At 40.8% G+C, this 20,453-nt stretch overlaps 2 protein-coding genes across 9 annotated transcripts in view; both read right to left on the bottom strand.

Annotated features, from left to right (window-relative positions):
• Positions 1-622: 622 nt before the first annotated feature.
• On the bottom strand, positions 623-12,210 carry aamp (angio associated migratory cell protein). 2 transcript variants are annotated; one of them, XM_022223538.2, is made up of 12 exons: positions 12,144-12,210; positions 8,650-8,811; positions 7,872-8,018; positions 6,996-7,115; positions 6,571-6,710; positions 5,471-5,615; positions 4,824-4,907; positions 4,323-4,438; positions 4,088-4,170; positions 3,117-3,207; positions 1,964-2,121; positions 623-1,368 (listed from the first exon to the last, which is right to left on the bottom strand). In XM_022223538.2, the coding sequence occupies exons 2-12, from the start codon at positions 8,738-8,740 to the stop codon at positions 1,293-1,295; spliced, it is 1,251 nt and encodes a 416-aa protein (XP_022079230.2). In that variant the 5' UTR covers positions 8,741-8,811; positions 12,144-12,210; the 3' UTR covers positions 623-1,292. The 2 variants fall into 2 exon arrangements, with proteins under 2 accessions (XP_022079230.2, XP_022079233.2); XM_022223541.2 differs by lacking the exon at positions 12,144-12,210 and adding an exon at positions 12,070-12,086.
• A 1,041-nt stretch (positions 12,211-13,251) lies between these two features.
• Positions 13,252-20,453, bottom strand: part of LOC110973060 (uncharacterized) — a 33,700-nt gene continuing 26,498 nt past the window's right edge. For 4 of the 7 annotated variants that reach the window (XM_022223517.2, XM_022223516.2, XM_022223519.2 and 1 more), the window contains 5 exons: positions 20,367-20,424; positions 19,642-19,680; positions 17,731-17,932; positions 16,693-16,747; positions 13,252-15,843 (listed from right to left, as the gene is read on the bottom strand). In XM_022223517.2, the coding sequence (XP_022079209.2) occupies positions 15,735-15,843; positions 16,693-16,747; positions 17,731-17,932; positions 19,642-19,680; positions 20,367-20,424 (463 nt within the window). In that variant the 3' untranslated portion in view covers positions 13,252-15,734. Of the gene's footprint in view, positions 15,844-16,472; positions 16,541-16,692; positions 16,748-17,730; positions 17,933-19,641; positions 19,681-20,366; positions 20,425-20,453 lie in introns of all 7 variants that reach the window. The other 3 variants (XM_087134397.1, XM_022223520.2, XM_022223518.2) reach the window with 3 other exon arrangements.

Genomic DNA, 20,453 nt, shown 5'->3' with positions numbered 1-20,453 from the left:
ATGCACCCTCACAAATGACTCTTCGGTGGCTACTCTAAGCTGACAGGCAACCCTCATTGACTCCTGAATATTTCAGCCAGGCCTGCCGCCCTGTAAAGAGAGCCCAGAATTGTGAGGTGTTGCGTAATTTCCTTTGTCCCCAGGGAATGCAGGTGGTGTCTGTTTCAAACATGGTGGGATTAGCGTGCAGTGGTGCTGTGTCGCTCATCAATGTGGCCCTGGAACATTTTTGTCCATGGTGCTAATCTGCAGGCGCGCTATGCCCAAAACAGTGGTATACTGTTTAAAAACAGTGACGGATTACCTTCGAAAAATCCAACCCGAAAAAATGATGGTAATTCCCAGCAGCAGGTTTTTTGTTCCGAGTAGGGTCTTTTGTTACACGTACCAGCTCTTTTTTCCCTTTTTTCCCGGGCACCCCAGCTCTGCGTATAAACCCAAACTGAAATAAATTTGCACAGTAGAAACCTAGAAAGTTGAATCAATTACTTTTAGACTATTGCATTACCTGCTGCACCAAATACGAAGCTCTTTCCAGTTGGCTTACCATTGAATAAACATGGTTTTTAATAACAGCTCGGGACAAACATACAAAAAACTACACAAGCAATTCAACGCTAAGTTCATATGAGACTTTGATCGTTCAGTCTTTCATTTCTTTCAAAGGTAAGCATATATTGTGTAATTCTGTATTGAGCAAATTTTTTTTCCACCTCAAACATCTTAATATCTTTGGTACTTGAAAACTCAACTTCAGCTTGGGTGAAATCTCAGGAACTGCGAGGTGTTGTTTGGAAATCAGTTTTTCAGGAGTTGAACTTTCTGATTGTCAGTCGGTGACAGGCTGATGTGTACCATGTAACCTGCTCTCATCCAATCAAAAGGGACAGAATCTATGAGGCTTATGCATAAATCAAATCAACTAAAAAACAAGATAATTACAATGCTGTCTGTGATTAAAAAGAAGACAAATTATCCCATCGTTAAAGTTTAAAAACAAGGACTGCTTCAGCTTTTGTCTTGGGTGACCAAGGGAGGTAAAGGAATGTGCAGGAAAAAGTTAAAATGCGTCAATAAGACATGGAAATCGAAGTATTGGAAAAATAAAGCTGCCATATTGAACGTTTCTGAATAAAAATGTATTTAATCAGTCACCTCAGTTCAGCAGTACTCACTCTGGCTTCAATTTCTTAGCCATCCTTTTATAGGGTTGACTTATCTTAAGACATTGACCACCCACATCAGTTGATGCCTTTATCAACATAACTCAAGAATTGTGTTGATTCTAGGCTCTACCTCTCTGGGCGTTGAAGGGAGAATACCCGACAAGATGTGTCTCCTGATGCAGTAAGAATGGTGTTACCATCACTGAAAAAAAAACCAAACCACAGACAAACAAACAAAAAACAAAGTCAGTATTTTTATTCAGAAAGCGAGTCCAAAATGCTTCACCAGAGAGTAAGTTACAGACACTGCAGAAAGTATATCTGCTTGTACGCTAAGGACACCTCTTCACTGTGGCTAGGTAGCCTACAACTGACCGCCAAAAGACTCAACAACCCGAGCGTCACCCAATTGGTTTTGACAACCTATCAATCAAGCAACCCCTTAAGGTAAGGTAATTTCGCCACCTCCTCATTCTCACACCGGGAGGTCACCTGCATTTTGTGAGCTTCTGTGGACTATGTTATTAGCCCATAATTTCTGCCTGTCTATCAACTGTGGCCACCTGTGAACTGAGTCTCACCCTGCCAAGTAAGGCTGTGTGTCCTTTGTGCCTGCCTCTCTTTTTGAAGTCACCAGCTCATTGTGGCCATCTTTACGTGGCATAGCCATTATGGGCACTACGGTCTCTGGGGCCACTTTAAGGGGCCACGTTTTCAGGGCCACTTTTCAGGGGCCACTCATGCACGAACAACTGACAAATTTCAACCATCCAAGAGGACATGGCTGTCCTACTTACTTGCTGATTGCCACGTCAAGGATCTCCCCTCTGTGGCCCGTCCACGACGCCACCGACTGCCCTGACCGTGCATCCCAAAGCTGAACCTGACCATCCAGACCGGCTGTGAAGATGGTTGGTGTACCAGAGGGGTCCCATCTGAGTCGTACTATGCCAGCCTGGGGGGGGGGTTTAGGAGATAACACGTAAGTGTGACGCTCAGAGTTCAGTAAACCCCTTATCTGAGGGAAAGTTGGATCAAGGACCACTACTTAACTAGTGGTTGGTTCGTGACGTACCTAACGCAAGTGCAGTGAGGTTAAAGTTCAAATGATCCTAGTTAATTGTTGTCAGGTCATTTGGCCGAAAGGGAGGAGAGGTGGCCACAGGAAGGGCAAAATAACAAATAAAAGTGGAAATGGTCGTGTACCAGTGAAATACTGTTTTCCTGGCATTTTTCTAATATACTGGTCCTCTCTGCACTGTGCCATTAAAAATGGTTTATGGCAACTAACAATGCGACCAACCTCGACAGGCTGGTCGCGAATAGTTGACTAGACTGGTCGGACTATTGCCAACTATCCTGTGTTCGATTAAACTTAGTTGAACTATGGTTAACTAAGGTCCTTGACTGAACTTGCCCGAAACTTTTACTGTTTGCAAGACTACCCTTGCATAAACAGAGATTTGCACTAGGAGAAATCAACAGTTGAAAATATGAGAAGAAAATCAGAACAGAATGTTTGTAGCTTTAGTCTAAGCAAGTCAGATAAGATAAAGGGACTGCAGAGAATGCGATGGACAGTTATCTCAAATCAAAATTTTTGACTTCACCCTAATTTGTAGAAGCAGATCAAACGCAATAAGAGAAAGGAGGAATAAACATGGAAGGTAATAAATAGGTGCGAAATGGAAGATTTCCATTTAAAATGAAAACCAGCTGCAGAGACCTGACTGCAATGGAACCTTTCTTTTCCTTTGGAAGAAACATACATCAAGCCTTCCCAGACTTTTTCATTAGGTCCTGTGGGTTGAAATTAACTCCATTGTAAGATGGGCGATATTATTTTTATGACTGCAATGACCCTTCACAGTTTGTAGCAGAAGTGTCCAACGCTGATAAAGTTCTCAGGAACAAGAGGAGAGAAATGGAATAAAGGTAGTTTTATATTACCTCCAGCTGACAGCAATGCCTCTGCTTCTGTGTGGGTATGTCCCAGACTCCAAGGATGCCATTCAGCGATCCAACAGCAGCAAGAGATTGACTGCCGCCAAAAGCGAGAAGCAGAGAGGCCTCGCGTTAGCACAAATCACGAGCACTGAAATGCAAACGGACCTATGGAATACTCAATAATCTGCCCAAACAGGATATCCTGAAGTGGGTGCAGACTAAACAGTTACAATTAACAAAGATAAGGGGGTCCAGACCCATTTTAAGTAAGGAATTATTCTTGTTTGCACAAACATTGCTTTTGAAAAAAATCAAGGTTCAAGTAATTATTTCCAAGTTTCATATTCAATGATTTCTGTATAATCAGTCTTTTAGAATAAATTGAAAATCAAGTTTTGTGCCATTACCTTAAAATAAAAACTTGATGGTCGATGGATTTTATCAAATTGGTTCAGTATTCAAAGCCACAAATAATTTAGAACAGTGTGACAGCAAGAAATAAAATCTTTTGGAGAACAACCTCTAACTCTAGCGGCAAATTCAATCAAGGACCGCTAGTTAACTAATGGTTGGTTTGTGATGCTATCTGACGCATGTTCAGTGAAATTGAAGTGTGAACGACTCTATGCAACCATTGCAAGGTCATTAGGCCAAAGGGGAGAAAAGTGGGCTACAAGAAGGTCAAAACAGCAAAATTTAAAGTGAAAATGGTTGTTTACTACCAACATACTGTTTTTCCGTCGTGTTTCTCATAACTGGTCCTCTTTGCACTATACTATTACAAACGGTTTATGGCAACCAACGATGCGACCAACCTCGATAGGCTGGTTGCAAATAGTTGACTACACTAGTCAAACCATCGTCGACTAACGTGAGTTCGACGAGAGTTAGTCGAACTATGGTTAACTACGGTCCTTGATCGAACTTGCTCTAGTACGCAGTAATAACTGAACTTTGACCTTTGACAAACTGACCTTTGGCATAGTCCAACAGCTTCCACCGAGTTGCTGTCACCGATTTCTGGTTTTACTGCTCCCGCTGAGAAAGTTGCCAAAACCTGGATGGAAAAAAATACAGAAAAAGAAAAACGAAACGAATCATAACTTAAGACTTTCTCAGAAATCGACAGAAGAAAATAGTCGCAAACAGTGCTGGATGTAACCAATTGAATAATTTAGGAAAGAAATAATCAGTCCAGTCATTTCCAACCTTAGCATTGTTGCCATTGAACACCTTTGCTGTTCCATCAACTGAACCAGTGAGAACCACAATGTTGTTGCTATGGCAATCTACAGATGTTACACCACTACTGTGTCCAGTGCTATCTAAAAAGAGGAGAACAGACATTTTATTCTTAGTAAAAGTTTGAACCATCTGCAACCTATACATTACTCTAAAAGTAATTATAATGTGAGCTACATTGTTGAGATAATTTTGTTTCATGAGCTGGGCATACAATAGATACTATGGCTGAGATGCACATGCCTTTTTTGCATTCACTTATTTGCACTAATGCAATGGCACAGGGCGAATTGAAGCCATTTTGTGTCCAGGAGGTTAGTCACTTAAACAGCACTTTCCCTCCCGTGAAAAAAGAACAAGAAAGAATTTGTCCCTCATTCTGTCAATTTTGATGCCAAAGGTACGCCCAAGCATGAAAGTTTCCAGGATTATTGATGGTAGAAATTCATTTTACTACGGCGGACTAACCCTTGATTGTGTGGATTGCTGTTGTATCTTTCAAGTCCCAAATCTTCACAGTTCCATCTTCATAACCAGCACAGCATTTCTTTCCTACAGGATTGTGGATAAGGACATTTGAGGAGTGAACAAAGAAATCTACAAAAACAAATAGCTCTAAATGTGATTTTATGTTTCGGAGATCTTTATCGTTTGTTCTGGGAATCTTGCTCTTTTAATGAAGAAACTCTTTCACAAACAAATGTTTTTCTTATGTCATGAAATTTTAGTAAGGTATGACTTTGCAACAGCTCCATGTACACAATAACTGAATGGGTAAATCCCTAACAAAGTACATATGACAATACTATCTATGCATTTTGTACACTAGTTTTGGTTTCTGGGAGGATTCCTTAATGATCTCCTTTAAATGCCAGCAGTGTAAAAGTTAGCAACAGACGTGCTTACCTTCCAAAATGCCTAAAAACAAACTGACAGAGAAAATTATAAGTATGTTCACCCTGAAAGTTTCTGTGAGGACTGAATAGACACTCTTCCTTTTACGAAGCTACATCGGCAATGTACAATTTGAGCAAACTTTTAATACCAAGAGCTGTGTCCTGCAACTTTCGGGGATAAAAAGTCAAGCACTTTCTGTGAAAGATCAAATCATGTACCGTCTGGAAAGATCTTGCCACACGTCGTTTGGCAGCCATGCCCCTGCATGGTCTTGCACTCTCCACTGGGTACCTTCCACATCCAGATCTGACCCTCTGACGTACCCCCAAGGAGGACAAGTGAGCTATGGTGCCACGACAGCCACTGTGAGAAGCCACAGGAAGAAAAAAAATGGCAGTTACTTTGGGATTTGGGCAGAACTTTGTCTTTACGAGTAATTCCCTCCAAAATCTGACTCACTTGCTTTGAGAAAGACTCTTTGAGAAAGCTAGGACCCTTTGAGAAAGCTAGGACTCTTTGAGAAAGCTAGGACTCTTTGAGAAAGCTAGGACTCTTTGAGAAAGCTAGGACTCTTTGAGAAAGCTAGGACTCTGAGAGAAAGCTAGGACTCTTTGAGAAAGCTAGGACTCTCTGAAAAAGCTAGGACTCTGAGAAAAAGCTAGGACTCTAAGAGAAAGCTACAACTCTGAGAGAAAACTACGACTCTGAGAGAAAGCTAGGGCTCTGAGAGAAAGCTAGGACTCTTTAAGAAAACTAGGGCTCTGAGAAAAAGCTAGGACTCTAAGAGAAAGCTACGACTCTGAGAGAAAGCTAGGATCAAAACAACAGGCCCTCTCACTTCTTCAATTTGTATATTCAGGTCACTGTAGCCAGCAAACTGTTTTTGTACCTTATAAAACCAACGTATGAACAAAAGAAAGATGTGCATAGATGAATAGAGAGATTCTGTATATATTTGCTTCTTCAGAATCCCAACATAGTCCTGTAACTGAAGATTTACAATCAAGAGGTTTCAAAGTGGATCACGAATATAACCACTATTAATTGAACAAAAGATCAGTTTACTGTCGTCTGTTAAGATCAGCAAAATCCTTTCTCCATCCTCACAGGTACACGTTTTTTACACCTGGGTAGTGAGAGGTAATTGTTGTAAATGGCTGTAAAGTGTTTTGCCCAGGTTTTGCCTGAAACAACTGTACTAGTTCCCTGTGAATATAGTTCCCAATCCAACAACCGACAAAAGCTGCTGGACTCGTAGTACAGAATAGTAAGAAGTGCACATTGACCTATGACCCTGCAATGACCTTCTGACCCTTACCTCCAAGTCAGAGCACTCAAATGACCAGATCTCTTCCTGGGTGTCCACCTTCCAGACTTTGATCAGTCCGCTCATGTCACCTGACACCACCAGGGAACCGTCGTAACTGAAGCCAACACATGTAACTGAGTCTTTGTGACCTTGGAATGAAAACATGGAAATGTAAAGCTTCCAAGAGTATTGGAATTTCAAGCTTACAAAAGAAATGCACTACACCAAAATCAACAAATTTAACAAAGTGCTCAAACATACATAACCAAAAGAAAACGTTTCATCAAAATGTCAAAACCATAGTAACTTCTGCATCAATACTAGACTTTACCAAGCTGTTTGAAGATGAGACATGACACGGACAAAGCCTGAACAACTCTGGAGGCCATTCTTCAGGCATAAACAGCACTGCAACTGTGACCTTTAACCTTTACCTGAGCATTCCAGCACTGGCTGCCCATCGCCAATTTTCCAGACGTACGCTTTGTCGTCCTCACCCCCAGTGACAGCGAGGGCACTCTTGGTGGGCTCCAAATCACAGCAGAATACAGAGGCTGCAAACAAGACAACATTGCCACAAAAATGGTTACAAACAGAAATCTCCAGGTTTAAACAGCAACACTCTTGAATATGTATCAAGTACACCAATTTATGCCACATGAGTAACTTGTTAATCCTGAGAAGACAAAAGTTATTGAGGTAGTGTGTCTTGCCTAGGGACACTCAATTACTGAATCTATGAACAGCTTCTTCCGATGGAGTGAAAGACACTGTTTGAAGCTATCATGACAGGAAATACCATGTAAGCTTAAGGCAGACAATATCTAGTACAGTGGAACGCCACTATACCAAACACCGTTACACCGAACATTTGGCGTGGACCCCGTCTTGTTCGTTATAGCGGCGTTCAACCGTAGTTGTTGCCACTTCCAGTAGGTTTATGTCTTACTGTCATCTAAAGCCGAGATCCTTGGGCACTGCCAAACTCAAAAAAGTATCTTTGCTATGGGGACAATGTAGTGTCACTGTTACCATGTGCTACATTAATGCATGTTCCTGTCAGACTATGGGCTGGGTTGTACACATTCAATCGAAATCTAGTTCTGTGCCGCATGCCTGTGGCCGACCACTGCAAGTAAGCAAGATTTTGCTAACTTGGCTCTCACAAGCAGACCACAAAAGCCAATCTTCCATTTATTGCAACGGAGGCCGTGATCTGATGCCTAGATTACACCGACAATCTCCAGGCTGCCCTATCAGATGAAGACAAACTTAGAAATATAAGACGACAATGATGTTTTCTGGCTCACCTGTGTGTTTCTCATAGACAAAGTCGGCGTCATCTTCTACGTCTTCTTCGGGCGGGCCATCCATCCCTTGTGCTTCTTCCTCTCCCTCCTCGTCTTCTCGGTCAAAGTCTTCCGAGTCTGCTTCTCCCAAGTCATCAATTGCATACTCTGTTAAAAAGAGAATTGAATAATGAAATGCAAGATGTGGGAAACTTCAGCACATTAGCCGCAATTTCCTGGGCACTTTTGCTATGAAAAACCTTCCTGAATCATCCAAAATCTTGAGACAAGGTAAATGCCAGAATCCCAAAGCACTTTGCGCATTTTATCTTTCAAGGGGCATTAAGTCCCCTGTAATGCAACAGTGGCTGTGCCTACCTCCTCAAATCCACCAAAATTTCCTGGAGGTTTTAATGGGATCTGGACAGGTTAGAGTTTGTGACACATAAACTTCTTTTTGAGGACTGGAAACATTTACAAAATTTTCCTATAAATGAAACAAATGACATTTCCATACAGCAGGAGCACACTACTAAGCTGACATTTCTCTTCAAAATCTGAATCATCCACAAAGAAATTTCCACAAATTTTTAAACTTTAGTTATTAGAAAGATGGATACTTTCAAACATAATTTAAGCTCACCCAACCTGAAGTCGAGATACATCCGTGTATGTCTTTCTCATTACATTGTGCAAAACAAGAGACAGCCGAAACAGAATTGGAAAAGAAGGGATGTACAAAAGGGGAGGAGCTGTGAGCCACTTGAGGTGGGGATTTTAGAAAGGATGTTACTCTTACCTCCTTCTGCAGCATCCAAATCAACTACTTCAGCCATGTCCTCTTCGGCAGTGTCATCATAGCAACCATCAGAATCCCCATCTGGATCCATCTTGCTAGTACTTGTTTACCCTCCAAAAAATTCTACTAGTATCCGTGATTATTTCTGACAAATCATGAAAGCTGCAAGTTAAAAAAAAAGAAAAAGTATTAACAATAATTAACAATTATTCCAGAAGATGTGGAAACCAACACTGACAGATAAAATGCACACAGTTGGCATAGAAATATCTAGCAATACAAATCCTTTTGGGGAATTATAGTTTGGACTAGTGATTTCCAATATGTGCTGAAAGAATACAAAAGACCCCCTCCTCAAAAACTATTATGAGATTGAAGTTCCCTTAATTGACTAGTCATGGTCCTTTGTGGTAAATCTGCCTGATTTTCACTAAAAGGTAAATCAACTCAGGAAGGAGTACACTAAATCTGCACAAGATTCAAGATTGTGCTGAGCAACAAGTTAACATTATTTGAAATTGTCCTGAGCTTATAATGCCCTCTCATACCGCTACATTCCACTCATGAATGGCTGCTTAATCTAATATACAAAAAAGGAACTAACCAAAATGTAACTACTAGGCCTATGTATGCATGTGAAAAGCTTTTGTATATGTATACATGAAGGTTTCTAATCTTCTTATTGGAAAACTCCCTCTCTACATGTAATTGGTATCACTAGGCCAGTTCCCAATAACATACTGGACCTGATCATCGCTACTAGCCCACAACTTATCAGCAACACAGAAGTTCTACAGGTGTCTGATCACGGCATTGTCACCATTGACACAAATATGAGAACCAAACAGCAAATACATAAAATCCATTAAGAAATACGTGCATCAGTAATTTCCCGAAAGCAGATATGGAAAATCTGAAACAAAACATTAGAGAATTCATACTGGAGTTCCTTAGTTCAAATCCGTCCTAACATTCTGTTAATTCTGGGAAAAGATAAAAACAATGCGCCTTGAAAAATGAGCTGTGGAAAATGCCACCTCCCATGAATAACCCACGATATCAAGCTCCACCGTCAGGCAAGAAAACAAGACAGCAAAGTGCAAACCATGGAGAGCAAATTCTAGGAGTAGAGAAACAGAGTTGCATCACTAGTCCATAAAGCTCACCAGAATTATGTCAATAACATCATAGATAACAACCTAACTGAGAAACCCAAGTCATTTTGGTCTGACGTCAAATTAATGAGGTCTGAAAACCAAGGGATTCCGACATTGCGGGCTACGACTAAACTCTGCACAACTGACGTAGACAAGGCTGAAGCACTCAATTCACATTTCGAATCAGTTTTCACACAAGAACCACCCACAAAAAGGAAATCACCATATTAGTCCATACCAAATCTCACCAGAGGTGTGAACGGAGTGGAGAGACAACTAGCATTAAACCCAGCAAAAGTAGGTGGTCCCGATGACCTGGCACCCAAACACATGTTGTTGGGAACTGTAGCAATCCAGTGGAAACAAGCTCTTGTATTAAACTGGCATGAACAAAAAAGGTCCTAAATCTAACTTGGCGAGCTGGTATCCATTACCTCTTTGCCAGTCTGTGCCGCAAGGTGATGCAGCATATTGTGCTTAGCCATACTGCCACACAACTGAAAACACGCAACATTTTGCTAGACTCACAACATGGGTGTAATTAATCTCAGCGTGTCACAACTAACATCCTTCAGACTCAACTCACGGACAAGTCGATATAGTCTTCCTCGACTTTGGCAAAGCCTTTCACTTTTGACAAAGTGTCCCAACAATGATTATCTGCCAAGCTAAATTACTACCTCATTTGAGGCCCAACCTTGGAGTGGATCAAACAGAGTACAGGCAGTTTCAGTCAATGGGTCAGTCCTTGACCCAGTTTTATTCTTGCTATATAGAAATGACATTCAACAAAACATTAAATCAAGGATGCAGTTATTTGATGATAGTTTTCTATACAGTGAGATAGAGAACCAAAGTGATCTTTTATTTCACTGAGAGATCTTGAAGTCCGAACAGATTGGTCCTCGACTTAGTTGATGCACTTCAACAAAAAAACGTGTCACCCTTTCCATTACAAAGAGGAGCAATTCAAGCACTTTCCAGTGTAACATTCTTCTGAACCACATGCATCTGCACCTACCTTTCTTGCTGCACTACAGAAATAAAGGCTCTTCTCAGACATCTGCCCTGCTCCAATGAACCCAACAGAAAACGAGCCTTTTCGCCATCGGCTCCACATGACGTTCAACACGGCACAAACAGGGATTTTAATCTAGTTGTTTACCCATAGAAATGCTGCTCTATTTCCCCCCAAAATTCTATGTAAAATAGCTTACATACCTTCCTGCTGAGTACCAAGAAAAACGGGCCGAAACCATGCTGTTTTCAAAAAATAGGTGCGACAAGCAACAGTTGTTGGGTGCCAGTGCACGTGAGCGTGCTGTCACACTATGAACACTTTCTGTGAAGGCCACACGTACATGGATGTGGACAAACATCGCTGCCTGTCTGTAGCTACAGGCGGCCTACACCTCAACAGAAATTGTTCACATATAGCCTATGGCGAAAAAGGCTTGTTTTCTGTGCGGTTTGTGGGAACGGGGCAGATGTCGGACCCCACAGTTCTGGGGGTACACTCCCCCCCAAGAAAAATAAATAAATTGTATTTTTAGCTAGGAAATTTTAAAGAATGATAGTTGAAATAATACTACACAAAAAATCTCAAGAAAAAGATTTAAAAAGAAAAATTCAAAATCCCAGCTCCTTTTTTTGGGGGGTCCAGGTTGCTTGGAAAAAAAATCTACGTTTTTCTCAGAAACTCTCGCTTCATATATCTTGCACATCAAACCAGCGTTCAGTCTCAATTTTTGTGCATAAATTTGCAGAAAGCCGGACTGAATCTTAGCATACGATCGCGCTTGCATGAACTAAACAACACATGCAACTACATGCGGCGTACGAGTTGGTCGGGGTACGAGTTAGTCGGCGTACGAGTTGGTCGGCGTACGAGTTGGTCGGCATTCAATCCACCTACCCAGCTCTTGAATCACTGATCCCGACCTACATGTATGTGAAACAAACAGGCCCCTAATGTAGCTGAATAGCATTAGCTGGATGAGGATTCTGAGATTCAAGACATCCATTGTCTCAGCCCATTACTAATGGGCTGAGACAATGGATGTCTTGAGTTTCAGAATCCTCATCAGACTCAACGCCGGGTCTGAAAACGTCTGAACATAGGCCTAGGTCTACGTCCGGAATCTAGACAACAAAATAGGAATAGGCCCAGGCGCTAGGCCTACTTTATTTACGGAAGCAAGCGACACAAAACTTCACCATGTATCATCGAATGAATATTTGAAGCGGTAAATGAGATGCCTACTCTTTGAACGTGTTCTAGGCCTATTATTAGATCTGAATGACCAAGTAAGGCCTTATTTCTTTAACTTTTCTTACCGCAGCTTCGCCAGTCATACTGCACAGTGAACCACTGCCCCGCGAACGCAATCCACGTGAAGAATAGCGCCCTCTATTGCCTTCAAGTCATTAGTCGAAAGCAATTTTCTCTACTTCAAACCCATCCCCAAACCCCTTTGGTCCATTTTTACTTCGTTCATTCGTTTTTCGATTTGAAAACGACAAACAAAAATAGAAAAGAAATAAAGTCTTTTTGTTGCTGTTCTTCAGTTTGAAACAAACAAACAAACAAACAAGTCGTTTGTCACTTTTCCATCTGAAAACAAAAAATGTGGAGAAAATGAAATCATTTTAGTTTGACTGTTGAAATGGTATGCGATAAAACAAAGTAAATTCATTCTAAATTTAATGTTAATCCAAATTTCGCCTCACAGGACTCAGTTCTATTAGGATGCTGGTCTCCGAACGTATCTATAAATAATGTAAGGTTGGTATCCACCGCCTCCTAGGAGGTGCAGCATACCACATCTCTGAAACTTAAACAGTCGGCGTTAAAGAAGTTGTGCAAAAGCTGACAAAATTGCATCGACCCCCTTACCAACCCATCAGGACTGTGGGTATTTTTCCACGATGCTCCACACTTAGGTGTATCTGTTTATTCGTTTAAACATTAATATGGCATATGGCGTGCAAAGTTAACATTTAATCCCAGAATAGAGATATCTCTATTCCTGGACGTGACAAGTTAACATTTATTCATGGAATAGAGAAATAGAGATATCTTTATTAAGTTACCGCTTCAGAGGTCAGCAGGTCGCCCTCTCCGTTCTGTGTTTAAAAATCTATTATCTTGAGGGGTTTTGAATCGTGTCCCAGTACTTGTACTGCCGTGGTTGATTACATTAGGGAACTTTACACAACCCTCGGGCTCAGTGAAACTTTGTGCGTTACGCTACAATGACCTTTCTGTTGACTCAGTGTGCGGGACTGGAAACATAATAGAGAAATTTCTGTTAAAAACAGGACGTACAATAGAGATATCTCTATTAGGAATGGAAATATCTGTATACGCGGATTAAATGTTAAATTTGCACGCCATAATGGCAACTGGAATTTGAAAGCACAGAGGCAAATGATATACAATCAAAATTGTTACGGCTAAGTTGTGCTTAGCATTTAATAAAATCACGATTTTTGTGTGAATAAAATTGCACTTCACTTGTATATGTAGATGGAAACATTTTATAAAGGGAAAAGGAATGACATAAAAGCAACTAAGACTTGAAGAACAGAGGGCTATGGAGACGAGGGTGAGAACAAACACAGCACGACTGAAACAGTAGGCTTGATTGCAACCAAAAAGAGCGCTGTCTGGGGGAGTACTGTCTCAACAGTTTATTTTTAACTGCTTTGTGAACCTTAAATCTTGGCATAGCTGGTCTGGATAAAAGACCCCCAATAAATCAATAATGAATTACTTTTACACTGACAGATGTATGAAAATGTACCAGTTCCTTGTGTCGTATTCCAGTCTACTGGTCTCCCCTAACGGCTTTGCAATAACACTGCCTGACGAACTTCAGGAGAGACAGAGCCATCACTGACGTGTGGAGTGAATGATATACCTCGTGTCTAGTTGATCCTCTCTGCACAACTCAGAGTTAATACCTTTTAGAGTGCCAATTTTCAAAATAATTTATTATCATTGACCGCCAGTACCAATTTCTTCCTACTTTCTTGGTTTCTCCATTCTGTTTGGAAATGCATGAAATATGTCACAACCTCTTCATTCTCCTCCCAAAAGTGGCTCGCCTAACAGAAATATTTTCTAAAATGAAAAAAAAACCAAAAAGCAAAGTTTGTCTAAAGCAAATGTGGCTCATCAGGGCAGATTTTTTAACTCTGTACTTCTTGGCATGAAATAAAGGAAAGCTGACCATGTCTGCAACAAGCTGTCCGAACTATGACTAGGTCCATTGCCAGAAGTCTTAATGTTTTCAACCAGCAAAGACACAGACCTGGTACGTCTATTAAAACACAACGCTTATGTCCCATGGACTGGATATCAGCCCATCTCTTGTGCCCATTTTGTACTCCTGGGCAGTAAAAGCCAACTATTAGGGTAAAGTATCCTGCCCAAAACCGCAAAGCATAATATAAACTTCACAAAACATTAAATGACATAACACGTACTTCCCAAGTAGTATAAAATGGAGTTTCAGGAGACAAAAAACATACCATTATACAATGATTTTTGTCGGCAGGTAATGATCTTAAATGGGAATGCACTAACAGGAATAATACATACCTTATAGTTTTTCTGGTTTAAATCGAAAAATAAAATACCTTCAACCCCAGACAATTATATTAATTTAAAAAATTCATATCATCCTTTGTACTAAGCAAATACTGAATAATTTCATAACCTCAATGGTTGTTAAGAGTGAAGTCCTTGGCATCTTTTAATACAGGAACACATGATAAATGATTTCTCTGAACTGCTTATGTCATTGATTGAACCATTAAAATTCAACTGAATCTGCATGAATATGATCCAGATCAAATTTCAGTGTGTACTCTCTTAATTGCGTACTCATATGAAGTGTGCTCTTATCTAAAACTTAATCAAAAACGATAAATGGCAAAAAACAGTACTTACTTGATATAACTGGTGATGCAGATGCACAGATGGTAAGAAAAAAAAACGGGAGAGCCTATAAGGGTTTGAGAATCCATAAGGGGTACAGTGGGGCATTGAGGCGGGGCAGTGGGGAATGAGGCGGGGCATTGATTGGATGGGGCAGGGAGAGTAGAGCATACATGGGATTTGGAAGTAGGATGGAGTATGATTAGGATGGAAATGGAAAACAAAAGGGATATGGGATAGGGTGTTTGCAGGGGTGTGGGCGCAGGTTGGGGAGAAAGTTGGGCATGGTGTGGGAAGTGAGACCCAGCAGAGTTGGGATGGAGAGGGATTTCAACTGGGACAGGGTGGGACATGGGGACGGAACAAGTTAGGGGGTTGGGTAACGTAACTAAAGCAAAGAATTTTCCATTACCGACATAATTTCAAAACAAACCCAGGATGAAACAATACTTAATTTGTAAAAAAGCCACGCTAAATTATTCAAGGTAAAACATTCTGAAATTGGAATCTAGTCTTACGCACCATTATACTTACTCTTTCAACTAACCAATCTGTCTTTACATATTTACAATGGAAGCATCTAAAACCATTAACATATTTACAATTTTGTACAGGAATAAGTTTACTTAGATCAGAATGAAATTTCAATTTGACATTTAAGGCCGGTTCACAATCGATATAAATGCAAACACAGGTTTGTGACGTCAAACAAAAGTTTATGCTGCCCAAACCAAAAAAGATGAACATGTCGTCCTTTTTTCGCTGATCAGATATTCCTTAACATCACATTGGTTTGCCATGTGCACGAATGTGAATGCACCTTTAATCATGAACATTATATTTCATTTTCAACACGTTCACTGAATAAAAAACTCATATCAGTTCTGCATATATTTTTACGATATTTGTCTATACACCTCTACATTGAGCTTCGATATTTTAACACAATACCTAGAGATTGGACAGTCTGGTGCCAGCTCTGATTAACAGGAAAATAACAGGTAGGCAATGAACAGGTGCAGGGCCACAGCATAGACCATCATCACTGCGCGGAGGCTGGGATGAGACCTTCTGATGCGGTTGATGTACTTACTGAAGAACAGTATGAACAAAACCAAAATCAAATGAAAAATGATGATTTTTGGTATATTTAGTGGTAGCTCTGGATTACTGCACAACACTGGAATAAACCAAAACTTTTATGAAAGAAATGAAATTTTCAGAAGAAATGCTCTTGCTTGTCATTACTTTCCAGTTGGGTTGATCATGTGTTAATTGGCTAGATGAGAACAAAAACTTGTTTCTTTGGTGTAAAGCTTGTCAGGTAATACAGAAAATGAATGAATCGGGAAATTATGTTGAATCATGAATGAGGCAACTAATCATCAAGAATGAATAGAAAACGATAGATGACAAGCAGGCAGAAGCGATGAATATACATTTGTTAAAACCAATAAACAAATGGCACTGCAGCATTTGCAACATATCACCAGTGAGGATTGCAGGTGAGTTTTCAAGCAATGGCTTAAGTGGAAAGTAGAATGTTCACAAAATAGTTTCTTGAATTCCCCTAAAACCACTTTATTCCAATGATTGTAACTGTTCTCATAATCAAAGCTGAACCACTGCATGCATTATATGATGTGACTAACTGCACTTTGTGGGTAAACACTGCTTCCAAAATAAACAAAAAATTATCGGAGGATGAAAAATGGGCCCACCTACGTCCAAAACAAATTTGATTTAGACCCAATCTCCACGGTACTGTTCAGAATATGAGGGGACCAGACTGCAAGACAGAATAAACAAAAAAAAAAAAAACAAAGTTGAAAAAATATTGTAATTGGGCACTTCATATCTTGAATATAAAATCAAGTCTGGTTCCCTGATACACTTATCATATGGCATTAAGATTAAATATAAATAAGGGAAGTAGCTGACCTTCGACCTTGTAGCCAGCTCACAATCTGCGATACAAAGGATCCAGCTTGACGAGCTGTAATAAAATGAAGCAAAGGCAAAACAGGAAAATGAAATGTAGAAACTTTCAAACATTTTCCAACATCTCCTGAAGAGGTACATTATATCGCAAAAGAGCTGTGACAAGCATTCTACACAGCACAATACCCTAACAAAATGACGGGTGCCTAGTCCCTTTTTTACATTCATTACCCCAAACCTTTCCTGTCCATTCTGACTCCACCTTTCCGTAATTAGAACACAACGTTACATTATAATTAACTCAATCATCAATCTGACGCAAACTGACTTGACCATACACTCTGACGTGACTCAAGTCACTTCCATAAAATGACTCAAGTAACATGATCTGTTACTCACCACGGAACCAGTACCTGCTACCATTATTTGGACAAAGAAACCCACCGAGTCATGCACTATTTTTTAATACATGGTAGGCAATGGTTGCCACATGAAGACTGCAAGGCAACCTTTGCGAGAGACTCGTGCCAGGGAGTCTGGTTGGTGCAGCGGTACTTTTGTCGCCTTCCGGCTCTGCGACCTGGGTTCCGAACCTGCCCAGGACAATGTGTGGAACGGGTCCACTGTCCCTTTCTGACTGTGTGGATTTTCCCTGGATGATTCTTCTGGGGTTTTTCTCAAACTTCTACAGCTGGGCCCAATGTCATCGCGCTGCTTACTGCAGAATTCTGTGCTAACCGCACAAAACTAGAAAAATTCTACGCTAACCCTTTAAGCACACAGTCCTTAGTTACTGGATGTACACATGCACACAAGCCAAAATTCCTCGTTAACCTGTGAAATATGTTTGCCGTGAGCACAGAATTTTCTGCTACAGGAAGCGCCAATTTTTCGCTTGCGGTCAGCAGTGCTGTGAAATTGGGCCCCGATCATTACCCTCATCTCACTTGTGGTTATAATTTATACGCAGTCATATCCTTCCATTTCTCTATCAATGAAGTTCCTATTGTTATTGTAAAAGGAAAGAGTGGAACTCACTAAGCACATGTCCCGTTTGGTACGGCTGGAGCAATGGCTCACTCTCTGCAGCCTCGTCTATCTGCACTTGGGTGTCTTGCATTGCTGCAATGGGCTGAGGTTTCTCTGGGGGTCCGCTCTCAAAGACCCGGATCTGATCCTGAGCGCGCACCAATGCTTCCTCCGTTCGCAGACGTTGTTCCCGTTCCCTCTGCAAGGCGGCCTGAAGAAGACAAAACATAAATAACAATACTACTAATAACAGCAATGGTTATTCATAGAGTGCACGTATCTATCAGTACCGGCGCTCAAGGTGCCATCTTAGGCTGTGCCCGAAACGGGCTTCTAGAGCTACGGCTAGGTCTATTGTCTGTTGTCTATTGTCATTTCTAATGGAGCGAAGACCAAGACCTAGCTCTAGACAACAGATTCGGATGCAGCCTTAGTATCCCTGCTGATTGGGTTTAGAAATTGTCCTGAAAATTCAATACTGCTGTTTCAGGTACGAATGGTTAATGAACACAAAGAAACCCTTATATAATACTCCAAAGTGGGAAACAGTAATCACAGTGAAGAAACTTGGGTCATGGTGTATGCCTATCACTGGATTTACACCTCTTACCCTGTGATTGGGAGTTACAAGCCCTAAGCGTTAGGTGCAAAGGTTAAACGGGAGTCAATTTGAGGATGGTAAGTATGTATTTGAAGTTTGAGTGTAAGATTCGGAGCAAAGAAGCAGCTCAACAAGGAGGCATTTCAAAATTTGGAGGAAACTTGTTCCTTTGGGCATTTTCCGTTTTGAATGCTACCAGTCTCACTGAGAACAAACATCGTTCTTTGTGTCTGAGTATTGCCCTTGCTGCACCACAGTGAAGAGCCCCGACTACAGGCATTTTCAATATGACTTCACTGGTCTTGCCATTAATATACCACAGTAAGAAGCCCTAGCCACAGAGAATTATGACCAATTTGGTCTTGGCTTGACTTCAACAGAGGCAGATTAAAGATGTGTGGGAAATGTATGGCATCAATGCAACTGATCCAAAGACAGAGAGGGACGTGTATTTCCAACTGGAACATTCCTAGAATTCCGAGTCTAGGAAGCTCCTTGTTAAAACCCTTTGCTTTCCAGAATCTTGGGTCATTTCATCCAACTGAAAGTACACGTATTACCAACTTTGGCGTCACATTAAGTAACTTTTTGTGCTGGAGAAATTGACCGAAACTGAGCTGTTCAAATCCTGTGCTCCATTTACCCAGTTGATTTTTCCGCTTGGTGTAATGCAGCAATACGGGTGGTTCACAATACAGTGCACACTGGTTGCCATGGGACAGGCCATTTTTGGTGGTGCATTGTGGGCAATGCTCGACAAATTCTATTCATCGGCTACATGCAAGGAACTTGAATTAATCTAGATTTTTGTTTGTCAGGGAAGACAAAGCAACTCTCTTTCTGTCTGAATCACTGAAAACATGTCTCCCAGTTGTCCGACATTTTCAAATGCAAATTATGGAAAGGTGGCCATTCTTCTGTCGACCATACACCGGAAAAAAATGGCCTCTCTATAACAACCTCTCGGTGGGACACTGTACCATGAACTGTCCCTATGACTTGTTGCCCTGTAATTTCTGACACAAATGTGATTCCCTTTCACCGTTTAGATCTATCTCTCAGTCTCCACGGTAGCTTAAAGTGAATCTTGTTGGATGGGGTATAGTATAACTGAGAACATAAATCGCTTTCCAAATTTAAGAGGGGCAAGAGAAAGAATTCTGCAACATGCTGCCTTCAAGAAACATGACATGCAGACAAAATTCATGCTTTTAAATAGAATGCAAATTGTTTGCAGGGGTAATCTTAAGGTGTTAGACTCTCAGATAATTAACCAATTGGCAAAGACACTGGGAAAGTTAGAGTGCTAAGCCACCCACCTCAAGAGTTAGTTGGACATCTGAGGTGGGTGTTTTAACCTACAGTAACAAAAAGACAACAGACATGCTTTTTATTATTATTGTGAGGAGTTGTTATTGTTAAAAGGTTTTCCAGTTGTTTCCAATTTTGGCCTTGATGAACATTCCTAAAGTTGGGATGCCCTCTTTCTCTTGGGAAAAGTAGGATGGTGCCCTCTCTGTCTGTATTGTACACACTACTTCAGTGACTGGAACCAAGGCTCCTTTCCACCGGCACAATTTTTTACAGTGTGTACAGATTCCATGAGTGCATCAACAGACTAGTTGGGCAACAGGACCTCGGAGAAACCTCAAAATGGACCTGCGTACCCCTGTGTCCCGAGCAAAGTCCTGATCCTATTTCCAGTCAAACAGTTCCCAGAACCCCCCCTTAGGTAACAACAACTCTTCACATTATTAAACAAGGAACGCATAATCTCTGAAGGAAATGCTGAATACCTTTTTAACAACTAAGGACTGTGGCATGCATGTTACTCATACACGTTTTATGAAGGCTTGTTTCTATGACTATTGTTAGTAAAGACTTTTGAAGTTTAATCAATCAAGTATGTTGATGGCCAAGTTGTTGCTGTCCAAATTCCACGTGTACATGAGAAGAGATCAAGCTTTAATGTTCCTTCATAGTAGTAAAAAAATAAACGCTAACATGACAGAGGTTCATGCAACCAAAAAATATTTATTTTCACCTCTAGTTCAGAAAATTCATTGGCCATAGCTTCTCTCGCTTGCTCAGCATCTTCCAGTCTGCGTGGATAAAATAAAGAGAAAAAGCT

Source organism: Acanthaster planci, linkage group LG03, assembly GCF_054643075.1.
Source record: "Acanthaster planci isolate LZ-2023a linkage group LG03, COTS_SCS, whole genome shotgun sequence".
Classification (NCBI taxonomy): domain Eukaryota; kingdom Metazoa; phylum Echinodermata; class Asteroidea; order Valvatida; family Acanthasteridae; genus Acanthaster; species Acanthaster planci.
The sequence above is the reverse complement of the archived record's forward strand: the minus strand, read 5'-3'. Positions and strand labels throughout refer to the sequence as shown.